The following is a 22,599-nucleotide window of genomic DNA, read 5'->3' as shown; positions in this document are numbered from 1 at the left end:
GGGCTTTCATGTGATAAACAGTTTATAATTGTGAAGAAAAATGATACCTTGTTTTCTTTTATAGCAATTAAAAATGTAAAAATCTGAAAAATGTGGCGTGCATTTGTATTCTGAAGTCTTTTGCAGACTTGACAAGTTTTAATCAGTTCTTCTGATAAAAAGCATCCTAAGAACAAAGAGTACAGCCAGGTTGATGTTTATAATTTGTATTTATCAAATAAAATGAATAGAATTTTGTGGTTGTAATGTTCTGGATGCCTTTGCAAGGTTTGTCCCATCAGTCATCCTGTGTCACATCTTAGATCCAGGATTGCTGTGAACTCTGAGATAATGTATACAAATCAGTTAAAAACATACTTTATTGATCCCAGTGAAATTAAATGTAACCAATTTTATCCAAGATTTTTTTTTTAAGTTGAAGAACTTGGAAGGATCTCCTGCAGCAGTCTGTATTCCAGGGAGTCTGAAGAAGCTTCTGACTGAAGAAGCTCTGTTGTAGAACAGTCTCATGAAGAGGTTGCTCAGGGTTTTCTTGATTTTATAAAGAATCTTTTATACTTATAGAAGATCTGCAATACCTTTAAAGGAGGCAGAACATATTAATAAAACTACCTGTTAAACTTTTAAAATCTGAATAAATATGTGCGTCTGTATTTGTTGAAAACATCTTGAAATTCAATATTAAGCATCTTTTCACATAAATGTAAATTGGCCAGATACAAATAAAACTACGATTACTTGACTGATAAAATAATATTCTAAGATTTTGATTAAAGTATGATTAATCTATGGCCTACCTGAATAATTTGTGCATGTTGTTAGGACTGTTATTTTGCATATGATTGTGATTGTGAGCGGGAATAAAACTACCAATAGGCATTTCGTTCCATATAACACAGTAAACCTTTTATGGATGCAAAAGCAAGAACCCCCCACTTGCTGACTTTGTGTTTCTGTGGTTGATATGATGTAAAGCACTTTGAAATGCCTTGCTGCTGAAATGTGCTATACAAATAAAATTTGATTGATTGATATGAAGAGTTAGGGTAAACCATTGTGATAAATATCAGTTCCTAAAATAGAAACGACAGAATGTTAAGATATGACATTTATGTCTTCTGGTATCTTTTTCTGAACTTAAAACCCAAATTTCACTATCATTGGTAAAATAATTGCGTTTGTTTATTCGTCCACTTTTAAATGCTTCACTGGACCTGCATCTAAACAAAAGTTCTGATATTATCTCATTGTTTAGTGCTGGAACGTGATGCAAGATTCATAGTCAGTTTTATTTGCATGGGAGTTAAGATGCTGTCTGAAATTAGTAACTCTACTTTCTTGGCAATTTCTTTCTACTAATTTAGAAAACAATTAGTCTGACCTGAGGAGTTATTAGGGAAACAAAAGTTTCTCAACCAGTGTCATTAGACGCTAACGGAGAAATAATTTTAATTTGGATCATTACAAATTTTGTTACTGGTTCACTTCACAATATTCGTTAGGACTGGTAAGAAAATTAGTTCAATACCAGCACTAATGTTTTCTGGAGAGGCTTTACTCTTTGATCATATTATAAATGAATGGGAGTTGGTTTAAAATATTTATTTCATAGCATATAAGTCAAAAGAAACAATATTAACTCTAAAGATTGCAATACTTTTTAAAACCAATCCAGGTAGGAATAGCTTTTTAAAAATTGATGAGTGTACTGGCCCTTTAAATAATTAGCTCCTTCAGCCTCTGATCCGCCACGTATCGCCACGTCTGCGCGCATGCGCACTAGCCTCATTTGTGTTCCGGGGCTCGGTCAGTAAAGGAAATTCGACCAAAGCCCTTCTTTTCTCGTTTTTATAAACGCTTTCTTGTCACTGAGGCACAAGGTTCTTCCTTTAAACACTTAGAAACGTTGGATATTTAATATTCAGGATGAATTTCTTCAGGGGAGTGATGGGAGGGCAGACTGCCGGGCCGCAACCGTCAGGAGCGGAGACGGTAGGGATGCTAATCAATTAGCTGCTTGTCCGGTCTGTGGCTCATACATTTCACCTAAAGTAAAAACACATTGCTCAATAATGTATGCACACTAACGTACACTTGTCTTTTAATGTTAATCTCCATTTATTTTTCCTTATAGCGTTTAAATTACTTATGAGAGACAGACCTTTCTGAATCAGAAAGCTAGCCATGCTAAATAGCTAAGATAGCAAATCTGTCAGTTAGCTGTTGATGGGTGAAATTTACCTGCTAACTGACTTCAAACTGTTTAAAGCTGTGTCGAAGAAAATGGCCAAAAGAAGTTTCCTATCACCAGTGTTTAATTTCTAATTCTTCATCCAAAATTCATTTGAATCAAAAACTGTATGACCAGCAGGAAAAACGTTACTAAGAACTTTGATCAGATGGATCAACTGGTAATTCCGCTTTGTAAACCTAAAAACATAACCAGCAGCTTGTTCCCTGCGGGTCTACAGCAAAGTATTGATGTGTGTTGCTACCATAGTCTGTTCAAAGTACTGAAACTTTTTGCTCTACATGTGCTTCTGATTTCAAAACCAATAATTGTTTGCGATATCTACCATAATTATCATGTAATTATCAGATTTTATTTACAGAGCGCTTCTCATACGAACAAGGGTATAAATTCTAAACAGAATTTAGTCAAATAATAAATAGTTGTAAACACAGAGGTGGGAGCTAGCAATCTAAATCTATAAACAAGATTTAACAAAAATAGTAAATATAATTAAATAAGAGTGTATTTCTTGAAGTTCTTAAGGCTTAGACTAAGAAAATACACCCATACTTTATCAACTGGGTCCAAAAGTTATTTAAATATAACACCAATACCCAAAACTACACTGTTGTAGAAGAAATTCATTTATTTCACAAATCATTAGATGTTGTTTTTTTCTCCCTGTGACCAGATTCAGAAACTGTGTGACCGGGTCGCCTCCTCAACACTACTAGAAGACCGCAGAGATGCCGTCCGAGCACTTAAGTCCCTCTCAAAGGTAAAAATAAAGAAAGAGATGGTTATCTTTCTGAAAGGTACGACGGAGTACTATTTCCAGAAACTGAAATTTTGACCTTTTTGCAGAAATATCGCATGGAAGTTGGCACACAGGCGATGGATCACTTGATAAACATTCTGCACACCGACAGGTATGCAAAGGTTCTGCAATATTACCATGCATTTCAAAATGACAGATTTTGCAGGAGGGAGGAAATAAGTGTTTGATCCAAGCTGCCTTTTTTAAGGTTGTTCACACAAAACCAAGCAGTCTCAATCTGTAGGGTAGATTCATTTTAATGTGGAGAATGATTGTCAAATGGCCTGTACTTGTATAGTGTTTTATCAAGTCCACAGGCCTCCAAAGTGCTTCACGCTACATTCAGTCATTCACACGCTGATGGTGGCAAGCTACTGGATAGTAGCTGCCCCAGCTAGGCTTCCTTTTTGCTCTTCTTTTCCCATTTTGAACCTTATTTAGTAAAAAAAAAAAAAAATTCTGCTGACCAAACAATGATTTTACCTACAGGCTCTTTGTAGGTTAAATGTTGACCTATAGAAAGCCTGCTTCTGGAGTTTTAGTGCAGTGTGTTGCAGCAGTTGTTTATATTTGCTTGTTTTCACAATTTAGAAATGAAATGCATTTAGTAAATGATGTTGCTCTTTTAAATTCAACAGATCAGACTCAGAAATCCTGGGATATGCTTTGGACACACTCTACAATGTAATCAGCAATGATGAGGAGGAAGAACAAGGTACTACTGGTTTTATCTCATCAAATGAGGCATAAATTACTGCAAAGTTTTACTATTAAAATAGGAGAATATTGTTCCTCCTCAGTGTTTGGCAGCTGCAGATTCAGTTTTATGTTTGCATGTGTAAAAGTGTTGAGTTGGACCACATTCAGTCTGCATCCTCTCCACCATATATGGATCGTGACTGCGTCATGTAAAGACTCGTGTCTCTCTCTTCTCTTTCATGTGTTAACCCTACAGATGAATCAGAAGGTAAAAATCTTTTACTGTGCATGATGCAAACACTTTTAACCACCAACTCCTGCCAGTTATACATGCTCCTTTTTATTTGGATGTGGAAGGGAGTTCATTATTATTTTTGTTGGGTTTTTTTTTTTACACTTTGAGCATCCTAAAAAAACATTTGAATTACTCGGATGTGTTTTTATGGCATGTCTTCATGAGAATCTGTCAGCTGTGGCTTAAATTAAAAGCATTTCCTCCCTCTCATCCTTCCCTCTCTGTCACAGGAAACCATGTTATTATGTTTGTTCATTACTGAAATAAAGGCAACTTTGCTGTTGATAAATTACTAAAAACATAACCAAGTTTGCTAAAATCCAGGAAGGTGTTTGAGTTGCAACACCAATGCTTTGCTAACCCCACAGTTCTCTCTGCTGAATCTTTCCTCAAAGTTCTCAGTCTTTCTTTGTTTTTCCCAGTAAATGCTTATATTTTATGTAGTTTATATTTTATTTATTCTCTGGCTTTGTCAAGTATTTACTTTTTCAGATCATCTACGTTCTAAATATGTTTCCATTTTTAAGTTATTAAAATCTGTGGATTTACAGGCGCTCCTTGATTGGCTGCTTTCTAAAGACCAGCCAATAGCATGTGAAGTAGCGTTGCACCTAAATATTTTAACTTCCCAAACTACATTTTTTCAGGTACGCTCTACTTACCTGAAAAAAAATCCATGAATAACTTCATTACATTCCTTAGAAAAAAATCAGCGAATACTGAACCTTGTAAAGTTGCTAGTACAGTGGAGTGTAAATTTCGTCCCGTATCGTCTTGGCTCAGCCACACAGTTTATGACAGATCAGCACAGATCAGAACTGATATAGTTGTTCATAATTGTGGAAGAAACCTTTTTTACGATGCATTTCCATCATGAAACCCGCAAAGACGAGCTGCTTTTTATAAACTACCACCATATTCCTTAAAGATGGGAGCTTCCAGAAAGTGTGCTTCCTGTTGGAGTATTTAAATAAAATCTTATGTGAGATGGTGAATTTCCTTTTGCCAGATGAAAACGCTCAGAAGCAGGCCGACGACCTTGGAACCCAATTCACAGAGAAATTCATCCAGGACCCAGAGCACATAACCCTGCTCCTCACCCTGCTGGAGGTACTGCAGTAGCAACACACCGGCCATGTCTGAGCTGCAGAGGTGTCTGCACTTCAGTGCACTGATTTTATTGTTTTTTTTTGTTTGTTTTTTTTTGTTTGTTTTAAAGGAGTTTGACTTCCATGTGCGCTGGCCCGCGGTAAAGCTGCTTACTGCTCTCCTAAAGAGCCAGGGTGTCCAGGTGCAGGGGATTATTCTCGTCAGCCCGATGGGTGAGTTTCCTCCCAATGCTTCATGCTTTCTCTCCCTTTAGGTGTCACTCTTATGTTAACAAATTCCTCCTTATTTCACTTTGATTATGGCGATTAATCAATCGCCATAAGTATTTTGCCGATTAATAGATTGGTCTGGCGATTAATTGGATTCAAAAAAGGCATATACTACAGATTTTTTTTATTTAACCACGCAAGCCTTTTTTATACAGTAATAGAGGTGCATTAAAAGATGCAAATTAATAATTCAATACCTTTTTAAATAAGAAAACAAACATTTTAATACTGAAAATGGAATACCATGCCATTCCTTTAGTAAATAGGAACTGTGTGAAGCTAAAACTGTGCCACTCGAGGATGTTTTGCTAAAACATATTTGCAGACAAAGATGATTTTATCTTAAATGTGCAGTTTTGGATTAATTACTGCTCTAGATATGTTTTTCCACCAAATTGCTGATTTTGGGTTTGTTTTTTCCAGTAAGTGATTAATCATATCCATCCATCCATCCATCCATTTTCTGTTCACCCTTGTCCCTAATGGGGTCGGGAGGGTAATTAATCATAGATTGCTAAATTAGTTGACGATTATTTCAATAATCGATTCATCACAATTAATCCTTTTAATTGTTTCAGCTTTACTTGAAAGATGTTTTTTCATTCATATTTGATTGAGAAATACATTTATTTCCTTTCATAGGTGTTTCCAGGCTAATGGACCTTTTGGCAGACTCAAGGGAAGTAATTCGTAATGATGTGAGTATATTTGTGAAGTTCTTCAGAAAGTGGATGTCTGAACTGATCTGCGACAGACGCTAAATGTTGTTTGCTTTCCGTTTCCTACAGGGCTTATTGCTGCTTCAGCAGCTGACCAAAGGCAACGCAGCCATTCAGAAGATCGTGGCGTTTGAGAACGCCTTCGAGCGTCTGCTGGATATCATCACAGAAGAAGGCAGCAGTGATGGAGGTGAAAAGACCCCTGAACAGTTAAAGTTGGTTTTTGTTCCATATAATGACATATTTACAGGAGAAATACATCATTGGTAGGCACAAGTAGACATATGCAAAAATGAATGTTTCATGGTGACTTGTTCTCTGCTTTCACCAGTAATGTCTCACAAACATTTAGGAGAGGGATCTTTGAATTATAATAATAATAAAAATCGTTCCTCTACAACTTCAATTAAAAGCAACCATTTAAAAACTTGAGATTTATTTTGACTCACTGATGAAATCTACTTGCATTTAGGGCTGCAGCCAACTATAATTTTATTAATCATTTACTCTATTGATTATTCTGTTGGTTAATCTGATAAAAAATGATGACATTCTGAAGATTTTGTATTTACCACCTAGACTTATTTTATATCTTGGATGTTATCCTTTTATTTGTTTTTATAGATCAATCTTGAGCATAAGAATTTGGCTTTTTTCACCAAGATAGTTTACAAAAATAAACAATTTAAAGGGACAGCATATTGTTCTTCCAATGAGCATCAGTTTTATATTTTAAAATGGTTTTGCTTTTTGCACACATTCAAACCAGCATCTAGTGATTTTCAATGGATGTTTTTTGTTTTACTCTGGTTCTGAATCAGTAATTCAAGGATTTGCCAGTGTTGTAAACACACCAAACAATTTAGCAAAGAACCAATTTTAAATTGTATTTTTGGGCACAATTTGTGTAGCTAAATCTTTAAAATCTCACCAAATTGACTCATGCTAATTTTACAGCTGGAAATGAGGGGGCGAATGTCAAACAGGAAATTAGAATTTTCCTCAGAAAGCCCAGAAACTGTTGATAATACAACTTAAAGCCAGACATCTTGGAGGCTCCTCGTCATTTCCTGATCTGTTGGCGTCTCTGTGTCCAGGCATCGTGGTTGAGGATTGTTTGCTGTTGCTTCTGAACCTGCTGAAGAACAACAGCTCCAACCAGAACTTTTTCAAGGAGGGTTCCTACATCCAGAGGATGAAGCCGTGGTTCGAAGTCGGGGACGATAACTCCGGCTGGTCAGCACAGAAAGTCACAAACCTCCACCTCATGTTGCAGGTAGCACACAAACTGTTACTTTTAATCTAAATTAGCAACCAGATTAGATTTAGCAGCAAGTATGACTGTTTTTTTGTTGTATTTTTTTTTTTTAACATTACTCCAGTTGGTGCGAGTGATGGTGTCACCTGTGAACTCACCTGGAGCCACAGCCAGCTGTCAGAAGTGCATGTATCAGTGTGGCCTGTTGCAGCAGCTGTGTACCATCCTCATGGCAACCGGTGTCCCTGCTGACATCCTCACAGAGGTAATAATCCCAACAGGATTCTCAGATTATACCTTCATAACCCCACCTGGCAAAACTATGTGACATTTATCATGTTGTGACAAGGCCTGCAAAGAAAAATTACTTTAGTAACTGATTTCAAATATTTCTAAAGTAGCACAACAAAATCTGTGTTTTTGATTGTAAAAATATCACAAAAATAGTTGCAAAATCCTGGAGGGACAGATGGATGGTGATAAATTATAATATTGTTTTTCGACCATTTTCTATTAATTTATTGGTAATGGCATGTTAATGTAAGTACACCCTCTCAAAGACCAATAAACTTTCATATTGTAAAGAACACTTACTGTATGACTGGAGCTGGAAGGTATTTTAAATATTTAAAATACAACACAACCAAAAACGATAACTTAAATGGGAGAAAAAACCTACTTAAAACCAAAACCATAAATAAAATTAATTACAAACAAAATTATTCTTCAAGAAATATTAATCATCAATATTTTAATTTAATATGCGATTAATTGATTAATTGCGACAGTCTTAACTGTGCTTTGATATTTTGTGTCTGTAGATGTGCAAGGTTGCAGCTATAACTAGTTCTGTTTATTCTAGGCTGTGAATGCACATGCTTGCCACACTTTTCAGATCCAAGTTGGTCCTTTGCATCAAATCCCAATAAAATACCTTGAATTTTCCATTAATAACATGACTGAAATGTGAAGACGTTCCAAAATGTTTCCAAGTTCTGATTCGTCTGTTTTTCCTCCCAGACAATAAACACAGTTTCAGAGGTCATCAGGGGGTCACAGGTCAACCAGGACTACTTTACTTCTGTCAACGCCCCGTCGAACCCTCCGAGGTAAACGCGGCCGCCATGTTTTGAAGCTTCCACCCACTCCTGACTGGTTTTCCTTCATGGATGTGTTGGGATGTTTGGGTTTCAGGCCGGCCATCGTGGTTCTGCTTATGTCCATGGTGAACGAGAGGCAGCCGTTCGTGCTGCGCTGCGCCGTCCTCTACTGCTTCCAGTGTTTCCTTTACAAGAACCAGAAAGGTCAGGGGGAGATTGTCGCAACCCTGCTGCCCTCCACCATTGACGGTATGTTTCCTGTTCACATCCTTTATGGGTTGACTTATTCTTTGTGTTTGGTATGTTTAGTAAACAATTATGATACAAGCAAAAAACATTAAATTTGATCAAATGCCATCATAGAACAAATACATGAAAAATGTTGATCAATGTTCCATTTACTGCCAATCAAAGGCAGCTTCAACCAGGTGTGTTTTAGCCTCAATTTAAAGGATCTCAGTGTTTCAGCTGTTTTACAGTTTTCTGGAAGTTCGTTCCAAATGTATTTGTATAGGATATTTTAGCAACACGGCAGTTCAGTGTATTGAACTGCAGTTTTTTGGCTGGTTCCTGATTACTGATCTTTAACAATCCTAACCTGCCGATTCCCATTTTGGTCGATACCATTTTTTTGTCTGAAATGCTGCAAAATATAACAAGCAAGTTGCAGAGTTGGCATAGGTGGGGTGACTGTCATTAACAGATGAGACCTGGTGGGCCGGTCTGTCAGTCAAGCCTCTCTAAAGACAGAGCAGAAAAGGACAGTGGTTTATTGTCTGACTTTTTCTGAAGTAGATATGATTGGTGAAGAAGATCGGCTTCACATGTAAATACAGACCATCACTGATCTCCCAAAATTAAGGAAATCAAAGGCCGATGAATTGGTGCACTACTAGTTCAAAGTCCTTTACATCATAAAAACATGAAACATTTTAAACACATCATATAGTCAACAATTGAGAAAAGCCAGTAACACACGTTACATTTAGTCAAATGCTGTTGTTAAAATCATCAATACTTTGGTAAAAGACCAAAGATCCATTTTTCCCGCTATCGCCAGACTCTTGAGTTTGTTTTGGTTGTATTTACCTAGAATTCCCTGCGCTTTAGTCCGTTTCCTGTTTTTCAAGCTGTCTCCGGTCCACTTGTATTCACATATGCATTCAAAGTTCACCAAAGTTCACTTCAGCCAAACTGAGATTGAGGGTTTAAAGGCTAACCAGAATTAATATTTTTGGTCGATTGGGGATTCACACCCCCCCATCTGAACCAGACTTCCAAGACAAACAGACTGGAGTTTGAGTAAAGTGGACCAAACAGGGCTGGTGTTTGGGTGAACGCACCCTTACTCATTCTTCCTCTTTGTTTCCTGCAGCTAACTCCATCTCAGCGGGCCAGCTGCTGTGCGGCGGCCTTTTCTCGGCGGACTCTCTATCTAACTGGTGTGCGGCCGTGGCTGTGGCTCACACGCTGCAGGACAACCTGACCCAGAAGGAGCAGCTGCTCAGGGTGCAGCTCGCCACCAGCCTGGGCAAGCCGCCTGTCTCGCTGCTGCAGCAGTGCACCAACATTCTGTCTCAGGTAGAGAACGCCTCCTGCCTTCGCCTCTTTCAGGCTGGGTGCTTCTGGGTAGCGTAGCTGTAACTCTGAAATACAAAGCTCAATGAAGTTGTGGTTTTTCAGGGTGATAAGATCGTCCGGCGGGTGAGTAAAGTGCCTCTGTAGTGTGTATGTGTGTGTTTTTGAATCTTTGGGTGGTCGTTTTTGGCTTGGCCGAACAGTAGGGGTCTCTGTGTCCCACATGTTGGTGAAACTTGCTTCCCTTTAACCTTTTAGCGCCCTGCTTTGCCCCTAATGTAAAGCCTCGGTAGTGTAACAGACATTTTGGTTGCATCGACTGACCACAGAAACGCACAGAGAACGGCAAGAGAGGTAGAGAGGAGAGCAACAGAAACGGCTTCTGGTGGTTGTTGTCGTCCTGATAGCTGAATTGAAAGGACGCCGATTCCGTCCTCATGCGAACGTAGAGCAATCCTCCATCAATCATTCCAGGCCGTTTTTCACCAACTGACCAATTGGCGGTCCCAATTTGCCCAGAAGTAGATGGGCCGCTTATCTGAAGGAGCTGACCTAAAATAACTTTGCTAGTGTTTATCATAGCAAACACGCTGCGGTTAGAGACAATTCGAGGAAAATAGTAGGAAATCATGGCCAATTAGAGGGCGGATTGCCATTTCTTACGTTTCAAAAACCCAAACGGAGTCTGGAATAACACCAGAAATGGATCAAGGCCTGTATCCGACCTCATGTCCAATTGAATGAAGCTGTGATGAACAGCAACTACCACATGTTCATCCGAATGAAGGTAACTGGGAGTAGACATCCATTTATTTATTTTTTGTCTTGGCGACACTTATTGATAGCCAAATCAAAGATTAATAAGCGAAGGTAGTTATGCTTGATTTTATGTGTGTAGATTCCAATGTTATCTCTATGGCAGCATGTATACGTGCTGCAGTAACTGCGGTATTTACATTTAAGCACCGTTTTATGCTACAGATTATTTTTGAGCATTTTCCTGAAGGCAGATTTTCACAAGCCAGTTTTATTTGAGTCATTACTCACCCGTTTTGTAAAATGTACGCATTTTACACGTACATCCAATGAGGCTTTATGTCCCTCATCATTTTTCCTCTTTGGCTTTATCATTGATTTCTCCGTTATTTCCCGATAATAACATTATAGACCTGATATATGACTTTTTTTTAACAATTATTTTCTTGGGCGCCACCTTTGCCTCAGTGTTGACTGATAAGGCAAAAAATACTCAAAATGTCTTTGGTAACACATTAAGATCCACTATCTCTGCTACTACAACACTGTTTGTTGGGGGTTTGCTTTACTTTCTCATGGGGGCGGAGCCGGCATCATGTCAATTGTCTCTGTGCTACCAGCTCTGAGGAAGTTTGTGCTGTGGCTAATCTGGGGTCTTTTCCTCTTCAGGTTAGGAGCTTTTACTGTTATTGTTCTTAATCATTTAAGTCTTTAGATTCCAATAGGGTCCAACAGAACATTTGTGGGAGGAAGCGCTTCTCTTCATTAACTTGATTATGACTGTTATGCAACTTAGTTTGATAGTAAATTTTTATGTTGTTGACTTTACTTGAACTCCAAATAGTTCAGCAGGTAACCAAACAAAGCTGGTGTATAAACAAGAGGTCTCACTTTCACATAAACTGTATGTCTTTGTCTCTGATGCATTTTTGGTTAAAACCAACCGATTTTATTCTGAGAAACACGATGGTTCAAAAAGTCAGATTAGCTGCAATATTAGCTGACCGTTCTGACTGCAGACACTTTGAAAATAATTGGACACATATCAGAATTAATACCACTATGGAAGTGGCACAAATCTTTCTCTTTTTTTGTGGTGAAAAGAGCAGCATTGGGTCATTCAAACTGCCGTGACAAAAACTTATTTTGGATGGATTTGCGTAACCTTGATTCTGTAAATTAAAAAAACAAACAAACAATATTTTGCTGCTATTTTGATGGAAAATAAAAGTTAATTCTGATCGTCCACATAAAATAAACTGATTTGAGTTTTTGGCCTTTAAACTTGGAACACGTTATAGTTTGCTTATTTGATTCTTGTTTTCATTTTTCTGTTTCCTCATTTTTTGCATTTCGTCACATTTGGAGACAAAAGCTGAGAAGGTGACTTTTCTGAGTTGTTGTATTACTAAAAGCAGATAAGTTTTATTTTTCCCTCTGCTCTTCCGTTGCTCAGATTTTCGTTAAACACGCTCTTTTACCATTGTTTTCAAGCAGGAAACATGTTTCTCCTCGTCTTAAGCATGCCTGGGCGTTTTTAATGCATCAGGATGCAGCTTATACAACATTTTTTATTTTTACATCACAGCACCTTTTTCACTACGGCTTCTTTTCTGCTTAAAATTTACTACTTTTTAGGGGAAACTGATTTTAATGGGATTGAATTTATTTTTTTCTGAAAAGCATATTTAGTTGATTTTGTTTTGCATGTTTTGCTACAAATTAAGCAATTAAACATTCAGCTTTAATTTGCAAAACAATTAAATTTTGAATTTGTGATCCTTTTTGAACTAGTTTTACCCTGTAGGCCTGCATGCTAACCTGTTTTAACAAGTTTAACCATATTAACAGTGGATGCCTTTTGAAGCATTGCTTTAATACATTAACCCAACCCAAACTGAAAAAAACCCCCCAAAAAACCTTTTTGTTCATTTAGTCACATTGGTTTTACCTTCTTTATGTCAGGATAATAAATTGGATAAAATTTTCTTTTTTTTTTTAAATATATACTTTTTTTCTTGTTTTTGAGGCTTATTTTGCTACTTGTCCATTTTTAAAGAAATATATCCGACTACTACTTGAAAACCTTCAATTTTGTCACATTTCCTTTTTTTTTTAAAAACGATGGCGGGGTTCTTCGGCAGCTCACTGATATTTGTAAACGTTTGTTTCCTCTTTCTCTCTTTCTGCAGGGCAGCAAAGTACAGACCAGAGTGGGACTTCTCATGCTGCTCTGCACGTGGATCAGCAACTGTCCCATCGCTGTCACACACTTCCTGCACAACCAGGATAATGTTCCCTTCGTATCCTTCATTTCAAACCTCTGAGGCGCCTTTGCTTCTTTACACACGGATCTGCTGCTCAGTCTGTGGCATGTTAGGTTCATCCTGGACAGGTTGCTTTGGTTTTCACCCTTAATAAGTGCCAATTTTAAAAGTCTCAGTCTTTCTTTTAGTTAAAATCATAAATCTGTGGGTATTATCTAAGCCTAGGAATGTAAAAAAAATTGGTAGCAACCCTGATTCTACAAAATTATATTTATAAAAAGCTATCAGTCATTATCTTCCGCTGGACTGGAAGAGTTTAGCAGGAAGAATGGAGGAAAAATGCCCAGTTTTCACTTTGACACTAAAGGAGATTGTTTTGTAATTTTTTATTAGAAAACAAAATTCTGGTGCTAATGATTGATTTATATAATCAATAAAAAGAGTAAAACATTGAGGGAGGTGAATACTTTTTATAGTCACTGTAAAATAACAGGGATTGTTGAAACATGACTGGTAGTGTTCATGCAGAGCTTCTGAATTAGGAAAAATGTATCTGTTAATCCAAGTAGGGCTGAAACAATCTGATCAATCATGATGAATCAATTACTGAAATAACCGTTAACTAATTTAGTAACCCAGACTCTAAAAAGGCCATTTGCTGAAAGAAAACGTATTCAGAGAAGTAATTAAGCCAAAATTGTACAAAAATATTTACACATTTTGTATTTAAGATGTAAAAAAAACCTAATCAGAAATCTTCAAGTGGCAGTTTTAGCTTCACCTGGTTCAATTTCTGTAAAAAAAAAAAACTTTAAAGAATCTCCTGTTAAGCACCTTTTGCTATCCATTTATTAATCTGTTCATCCCAAATGAATCACCAGATTATTCCTACACTGTATTAATGTTAAGTCAAGCAGAAATGACTGAACCTTTCACACGTTGATGTTAGAAGTATTTCATTTGCTGCAGATGAATCCTTTGCTACAAATCATCAAGCATAAAGGAATGCTGTTGTTGCATTTTAGGCAGTAAAATGTTTATTGTATTTAAATAGGAATTTAAGTCATTTGGATTTTTTAATATATTTCTAATAATGTATAAAAAGTCTTATGTAGTAAAATGAAAAAAACTGCAGGATATACCAGATTTTAAAATCTAATTAATGGTCAGAATACTTGATAAAATAATTCTTTGCAGCATTAATTTCTACAAGAAAATACATTTTAATAGACTTAACGGAGACCTGGCTGCATAAATGATGTCAAAGCTTCACTTGTTGCTCTTAAAAAATAAAAACAAACAGAAAATGCCTCCAAAATACTTAACATGGACAAATTATCCAAAGTTATGCAAGAATAAGTTTCATTTCTGTCAAATTTCCCCGTTAACCTGCGGCAGAGCTCATCCTGAGGATGATGGTTGGTCCTTGACGTTGGGGCTCCTGTAGCTGACGGCTCAGATCTCAGAGAATCTGGGAGAAGACGAGCGGCTCGTCCAGGGTCTCTGCGCTCTCCTGCTTGGGATCTGCATCTATTATAACGACAACTCACTGGAAAACTACACCAAGTAAGTGTCCCTGTGTCAGAGAACGAACACGATAAGCTGTCTTCTTAGGAAGACCGAATGCAAATGTTATCTTTTCCATGTCTATTGTCGGCTATTGACAGTCCAGAAAGTTACTGGTTAGCAAGTTTGTCCCATTTTAACTTGTAATTGACTATCCCTGATGTAAATATTCAACTAAACTCCATCCACACTTAGAAGATAAATTATCCCAGACATTATAGCGATAAACAATAATATTGTTGTTTTGAGACCATAATGTAATGGAATAAAAATACATGAAGACATTCTCAAAGGTCAATAAACTTTTAAATTCTAATGAACATTTACACTGCAAAAACACAAAATCTTACCAAGTATTTTTGGCTGAAAAGTTATTTGGAAATTAGTTTTATCTCCAGTGTAGTAAAATATTTGCAGTAGAAACTAGACCAAAAATAACCTGGTAAGGTTTTTTTGTTTTTGCAGTGGAAATGGAAGACATTTAAAAATATCCCAAATAAATAAACAAAACAGATAAAACAACTAAAATGAATAATGAAGTCTTTGTAAACAAAATTGCCCTTCAAAATAAGTAGCCAGTTGAGACCAAAGCACCAGACTGAAGTGTTTTATCATCCAGTTTTTGGTAGAAAGAGAAAAAACTATAAATGATAAATGCAGATAGAAATTACCGAATTTGTTTTAATTCATCATGCAATTAATGAATTTCTTATTTCAACAGGCCTCCTACACTAAAGATTGGATAGAAAAAGTACCACGTCCCGAGCACAGACTGAGTTTATAATAGATCAGCGTCAAGAGGCTTTATAAAAGACAGTCTGAAAACTGGTGTGTTCCTTTAAAACAATCTTTTCAGAGTTTTCATTTTCTTGTTCAGGGAAAAGCTAAAGCAGCTGATCGAGAAGCGCATCGGGAAGGAGAACTTTGTGGAGAAGCTCGGCTCCATCACCAAACATGAGCTGTATTCGCGGGCGGCGCTGAAGCCGCAGCCCATTTTCCCGTCTCCCGAACAGATGCTGTTCGACCACGAGTTCACCAGGCTGGTCAAAGAGCTGGAAGGTCCATCCTCACTACAGATAGGCTCTTGTGGAAGGTTTTTAATTCAACCAGACATAGAAGAGATGCAGTGTTCTCTTTCTGCTGCACACAGGTCTGATAACCAAAGCTGTCCACAAGTCCAGTGAGGAGGAGAAGAAGGAAGAAGAGGTGAAGAAGACGTTGGAGCAACATGATAACATTGTAACTCAGTACAAAGAGTTGATCAGAGAACAGGTAACTCCTGACGCAGAAATCTATAAATAATTCACTGCAAAAATACAAAATCTTACCAAGTAATTTTGGTCTAGTTTCTTAGCACACTTTAAATAAGACAAAACTAAGTTATAAATTACTTTTCAGCTAGAAATAGGAGCTTGGTTTAAGTCAATAATTCCGTATATTTGAGAAAAAAATACTTAAAAGTACTTGTTCCATTGGTAGATTATTTCACTTTTGGGAAAAATGTTTTGCTATAAGTGAAATAATCAGCCATTGGAACTACAACTTCATCAATATCAAGTAATTATTGACTTCAAGCTCCTATAGGCCGTTTGCATGTTATTGTTTACATCCGGAAACGTTGCGTATGCTCACAGCACTGGAGGGCAAGAAGACGATTCTTTTCCCATCCGTAGCCGCGCTGCTGCAGGAGAACAATCCCATTAACAAGATGAAGCTTGGAAATGTAAATATTATTAATTTAGTGCAGTACGCCACAACAAAGGGAAAATTAACGCAGAAAAACCATTGGAAGAACAACTCAAAACTGAACCGAAACACACCGAATTCCACATCACGTCTACATGTTAAGGTTGTCAAAGTCAAGCTAGCACAAATGACCCACTTCCTTCTCCCTCACTATTTTTTTCTTAAAACCTTTTCCTATTAGCTAGTTGGCATTATGTTAATAAGTAGCAAAGCACTGGATCCCTTTTTCTTTTATATATTAGACGTAAATTTAATATTTAACGTGTTGACAACGCAACAGCTCGATGCAGTGCTATTCATCGTTAGCCAGCAGCGTTTTGCCCTCCAGCAGCGAGCTGGGGCCGGGATCTTGCACTTGTGATGTCACGCTGCCAGGGATCTATATCTTGCTGAAAAGTTACTTGTAAGTTAATTTTGTCTTATTTCAACTGTACTAAAATATTTTCACTAGAAACTAGATGAAAAATACTTGGTAAGATTTATTGTTTTTGTTTCAGATATTTTCTCTTTGCCAGCATGTTGAGTCTCTTTGTGTTTGATCAGGACGTTCAGATTCAGGAGCTGAAGGAGAAAGTTTCATCGATGACGACTCAGACTGAACAGCTGCAGGCTACAGTCAGTCAGCAGCAGTCTCAGATTCAGCAGCACAAAGACCAGTACAACATCCTGAAACTCAAGCTAGGTGGGTCCGTCTGTTGGTGTCTAAATGAATGTTGAGGAGGATGATGGTCTGTCTCTACCTGGCAGCGATTTTATTCAGAATTAGTTTAATTCATGCTCCTGAACATAAAATCAAAATTTTCATCTAAAGGAACATAATTTGATAGTTTTTGGTCTTTGTGTTCAGGTAAGGAAAACCAGAGTCAGTCTAGCCAGGGGGACACTCAGGTGAACGGGCTGCAGACGGAGGAGCTTGCTCAGCTCAGGGAGGAGCTGGAGGAGCTCCGCAGGCAACAGAAGCTCCTGCAGACGCAGCTCAGCGAGAAAGATGTGCAAATCGACAGCCTGGTCAGTAGCATGGAGATGCTCAGCTGTTCTAATGACTTTAATTTTTACTTTTTGCGTCCTCTGTTTGTGTTATTTCATTACACCATTAGCAGTAACTGATGTCATTGTGAGGATCTAACACCTTTAGCAGTGGCTGTCAACGTTATCAGGCTAACGCCATTAGCTATGGCCATTAGCTAGAGTTAACGCAAAATCAAAACAAATTGGAAGGTAATGAGTGTGTGTTTAAGTGATACTGAAGCATTCTTTAAGTCCCCATTTTAAATTATGAGAGAAAATGCTTTGATCCCGATGCTAACCGTAAACGCTTTGAGTTAGAAACTGGAGCTTCAAACTATTGGATTGCCATTTCCAAGCAGCAGCTCCACAAATGCTGGATTTTTCAGCTGAATCTCTCCTCTTTTTCTGTTTGGTCCTCCTCAATTTCTATGTCTCCTTCTCATTTCTGCTTTTCCTTTATTTCTGTCTGAAGGAAATTCATTATCAGAAATGACTGCTCTGACTGGACGGAGCTAGCGCCGTAGCACCTAGCATACGCCATCTATACAGAATGAATTTCAGTCTAAACACAAAGACTATTTTTTATTTATAAAAACTAAATAGCCTACAGTAGTTTTTACTGTACTGTTTTTACTGAAATTTTAATGTTAAAACTAATCATGGATCCTTTAAAAGCTGTACCAGCAACTAGGCAACAGTAATTCGTTTAAAATAGGATTTACATAATTTCCCAACCTGGATGTGTATTAAAAAGAAACATCTTTACATTTGCATCAGATTATTTGTGTACAGCTCTGCATGTAGAGTTAACATGATTTTTAAATGTTTTTTTGTGTGTCTAATACAGAAGTCAGCAGCACAAGCAGCCGAGGGTCCAGCAGGATCAGACAACACCGAGATTCTCCAGGTGGGATTCATGACCTCAACTTTAACCTCTCCCCAAACTTCAGCTTTACTTTAGAAAGAAAAACTTAATCTGAGGAAGTGAAAGACGCTTTTATGAACTTTCTTTCTTTATCTTATCCACACTAGTTGCAGTTCCCTGCATTTAATTGTCTTCTGGTTGAAACATTCAACAAAAACAACTGAAAATACATAACACAGATTCATCACATACGTTCAAAATAAACTAAAGTTCAAAACAAACGAATAATACTGTCATGAAAACCATTCTACGAAAGGACATTTACTTCCATATGTTAAGAAACACCAATACGGGAAAAACGCACAACATAAGATTAATAAGTCATTCAGTATCATTGGTAAGCAATTAATCAATCACATTATAGCAATTAATCAATCACATTATAAATATACATGAAGAATGAAACTGAATAATTTTGAATTACTGAGTTACGTCATTTAATTTCCTTTTAGGATCAATAAAGTATTTTGGAATTGAATTTGACATTTTCTGAAGTGAAATTTTGTTTAGACAGACTTCGTACTCCATTTTATTCATGTTTTTGTTTGTTTTATTTTGGGTGTTTAAAATATTTTCCTGTTCCAGTGTTTAAATGTTCTTTACAAAATTAAAGTTTATGAGTCTTTGAGAGGCAAATTTGCATGATTATACCATTATTTATATATTCCTTTTAAAAATCACGACAACAATATTATTGTTTTTCACAATAATCACTGGAACAATTTATCATCATAAAATTTATCATCGTGACAGGCCTAATAGTTGTTTTTTTTCTAAATACTTTCTTAAAGGTGTTTGAAAATCTTTCTGATGTATCTCTAACACATTTTCAGTAAATTATTCCATCTACAGAAAATTTGATTGAACTTCTGGAAATATAAATCTACCTTTGATTGTATGTCTAGTTTGATAGTCATATACACTAGTACTACAAAACAAATTACAATATATAATCTTTGACTATTTTGAGCTTATGTTTCTTTTGAGTGACGTTTTAAAAATAAACCTGAGTTTTGTTTTTATTTCTGTGTTGCAGGAACTGGAGGGATTGAAGAACCAGGTTCAGACCCATTTGGCAGAAATCAGCCACCTGAAGGCTGAGAGGCAGGAGCTGCTGAGGAGAGCGGAGGCAGGGGTAAAGGTCATTAAAAATTATAATGATGTGATGTTTAGGATGCAAAAACACCAAATCACCAAAAGTATTTCTGTCTAGACTCTAGTGCAAATATCTTAACATACTTTAAATAAGACAAAACTAACTTGCAAGTAACTTTTCAACCAGATATAGGAGCTGGTTGTAAGTAAACAATACTTGAATATTGATTAAAAGTTTCCACTCATAGTAAGACATTTTTCACAGTGGATTCAGTGGAACTAGTACTTTTTAATTAACATTCAAGGATTATTTACTTAAAATACTCTCTCATTTCTTGCTAAAAAGTTACTTTTAAATTAGTTTGATCTTATTCCAAATATAATAAGATATTTACACTAAAAACTAGACAGAAATACTTTTGCTGTTGGAGTGTTAATCCCAGATGTTTAATTTCTGGTGTCGTCTTTCAGCCCTCTGACACAGCGCCCCCTAGTGACAGCTCCTCAGACGCAGCCAAGGCAGAACTGGAGAACCGACTGGCGGCTCAGACAGCGGAGATGGAGCGGCTGAAGGTGTGACGATCGGATCGTTTTCTTTCTCTCCGTATAAATCAGCCGCTGCGTCTCTCCTACCGTCACTCTCTCTCTTTTTCTCTCTCGTCCTTGGTGTTTATTCAGGAAAGTCGATCAGGACTGGAGCAGCAGCTGGCGGCGGCCACCAGCACGGCGGCCATCTTGCAGACGGAGAAGTCCAAGCTGCAGACGGAAGTCCAGGAGTCCAAGAAGGAGCAGGACGACCTGCTGATGCTGCTGGCGGACCAGGACCAGAAGATCCACAGCCTCAAGCAGAAACTCAAAGACCTGGGAGAGATGGTACGAAAACATTCACTGGAGGTCAAACAAGGTCAAAAAAACGTCACTGTCTATCAAACAGGGTCAAACCTTTACTTTGATCCTTCCTCTCTGCCTTCCTATTTTCATTCCTTCCTTCCCTTCCTTGATTCCTTTCTCCTCCTCTCCTCATTTTCTTCCTTTCCATTCTTCCTTCCTCCATTCCTTACATGTTTTCTTGGTTTTTGTCTCTTTTTTCTTTCCTTCCCTCTTTTTGTTAGTTTCTTTCCTAGTTTTGTTAGTTCCTTCTTCACTTCCCTTTGTTGATTCCTTCTTTTTTCCTTCCTTAGTTTGTTTCTTCCCTCCCTTTCTTCCTTCCTTTACATCCTTCCTTGTTTTTGTTCCTCCCTCCTTTCCTTCCTGTCTTCCTTAGTCCCTTCTTTCCTTTTTTGTCTTTCTTCCCTTTGTTCCTCCCTTCTTTCCTTCTGTCATTCCTTCCTTTCTTTTCTCTTCCTCTTTAATCCTTTGATCATTCTCTGTATTTTAAACCTAAAAATCTGAAATTTGAGTTTATCAGATTAAATTTAAACTTCACCCATTCTAAAGTCAAATCAAATTTATTTAGGCCACATTTCAGATAAAAATTAAAACAAAATACAAACACAGTAAACAACCATCATCCCGTTTTAATTTTCTGAGAAGTTTCTCCATCAGCGTCTTTAACCAGAAACATGAATCTCTGTCACGGCCTCCCAGGGGTCAGAGGTCGCCGTCTGACTCGGCTCTGTTCTGTCTGTTTGCTCTAGTTAGACTGTGGCCCTTCCCTTACAGGTGGAAGATGAAGACGACCTGCGGGACCAGACCTCCGACGAAGACGACGAAGACGAGGATTAGAGAGGAAACACTACAGAGAGAAGAAGAAGAGACTTCCTGCCTTAGAACCGAAGGACCGGCTTCGCGCTCGCCGATCCGGTTTCTCCTCCCGGCCGCCATGTTGTCTTCGTTTCCCCGCGTGTTGAGTTTCTGGACGTTTCTGTGTTCAAGCTGAGGTTCTTCTCAGAGGTTTAAGCTCGTCAGCGCGTTCATCTCCACAATGTTCTCCCGTCGGTATTTTATTTTATTCTGCTGTTCTACGTTTTCTAATCACAAAACCGAGTCTAGGTTGATTTTAAGATCATTAAAGTGGAAAATCGGCTGTGGAGGATTTTGGAAAGTAGCACATTTCACCTGGATGTCCTCCTCGACGGCTGAACCGCTCTACGATATGCTGCAAAACACTGAAAAACATGTAAAGACCGCAGAAAATAAGACGTATTTTTTCAACTTTTTGTGCAGTTCTGGCATCCAGCTTCTGTATGATACTGTGTAACTTATCAATTTAAGAGCCACATTGAAATGAATTAATAATCTATCTGTATGCCGTATGGAAAAATATTTGTAGATAAATTAAATTTTACTAAATCTACAACCCAAGACTTTTTGTGGGTTTTGTTTTTTTTCACTGACTTTTCTGGGAAGGTAAATTTATTTACAAGGCACCTTTACAGAAAATTAGAATAGAAAAATTCTTATTAGTTGCATTTCCATTACAAACATCCTCAAGACTTTGTCAATAAACATAATTTACTTTAAATAAGAAACGCAATTAAAGCCACTTTTACGGTAGTCAGAAGTAAAAATGCATTTGGTGAAAAGTTTAGTCAAGTACTGAGTAACTCAAAGACCTGGGAGAGACGGTACGAAAACTTAAATGATCAATTATTTAGTATTTATAAATTACATAATCAACAGACCAACATATGAAATTAAGTAGAAATTTAGGTATTCCAAGGACCAAAATAACAATAATTCATATAAAAAATAATAAAATCAGACGAATTTTTTCTCAATTAGTTGCTTTCAATAAAAAAACTTATGAAACACTAATAAAAACATCAAGTGTGTCTGAGTCTGGTGAATTTTTGGTTACAACATGTTTGTTTTTTATTCAGTGGGCAGAAAATCCAGAACTTTTACTCAAGTAAGAGTAGAGATACTTTATAATAAAATTACACAAGTTAAAGTAAGAAGTACAGAGTAGTAAAAATACTCCTAAGTTTTTGTTTTTTCCCAAAACAATGTTGCTCAAGTAAACCAGTAACTGGTTAATACCCCGCTCTTCCGGTAGTTTATTACAAAGACACAACTTCTTCCCATTTTGTCACTTAAATCTACTAAAAACATCAAATATAAACAGAAAATATGGCTTGAGCTGCAACAAGATGGTTCCCAAAGAGGTTTTAAATACATGCTTGGTATAAAGAAAGTAATGCCACAATACTAGAAAA

The 22,599-nt window shown here is 37.2% G+C and overlaps 1 protein-coding gene across 5 annotated transcripts; it reads left to right on the top strand.

The window, feature by feature from the left end:
* Positions 1-1,764: 1,764 nt before the first annotated feature.
* Positions 1,765-21,745, top strand: uso1 (USO1 vesicle transport factor). Of its 5 annotated transcripts, none has more exons than XM_028018319.1 (26): positions 1,765-1,992; positions 2,925-3,011; positions 3,098-3,162; positions 3,689-3,765; positions 4,006-4,017; positions 5,054-5,154; positions 5,264-5,366; positions 6,066-6,121; positions 6,212-6,332; positions 7,240-7,418; positions 7,525-7,665; positions 8,421-8,509; positions 8,595-8,749; positions 9,876-10,081; positions 10,184-10,204; positions 13,027-13,137; positions 14,549-14,667; positions 15,545-15,726; positions 15,818-15,939; positions 16,957-17,095; positions 17,261-17,421; positions 18,269-18,328; positions 19,383-19,487; positions 19,913-20,014; positions 20,120-20,314; positions 21,104-21,745. In XM_028018319.1, exons 1-26 carry the CDS (start codon positions 1,927-1,929, stop codon positions 21,164-21,166), a joined length of 2,838 nt encoding a protein of 945 aa, XP_027874120.1. In that variant the 5' UTR covers positions 1,765-1,926; the 3' UTR covers positions 21,167-21,745. The 5 variants fall into 5 exon arrangements, with proteins under 5 accessions (XP_027874120.1, XP_027874122.1, XP_027874123.1 ...); XM_028018320.1 differs by having other exon boundaries at positions 1,927-1,992; positions 19,383-19,481; XM_028018321.1 differs by lacking the exon at positions 4,006-4,017.
* Positions 21,746-22,599: the final 854 nt, after the last annotated feature.

The sequence above is a fragment of the Xiphophorus couchianus genome, chromosome 5 (assembly GCF_001444195.1).
Source record: "Xiphophorus couchianus chromosome 5, X_couchianus-1.0, whole genome shotgun sequence".
Classification (NCBI taxonomy): domain Eukaryota; kingdom Metazoa; phylum Chordata; class Actinopteri; order Cyprinodontiformes; family Poeciliidae; genus Xiphophorus; species Xiphophorus couchianus.
This window is presented reverse-complemented; position numbering and strand designations above follow the sequence as displayed.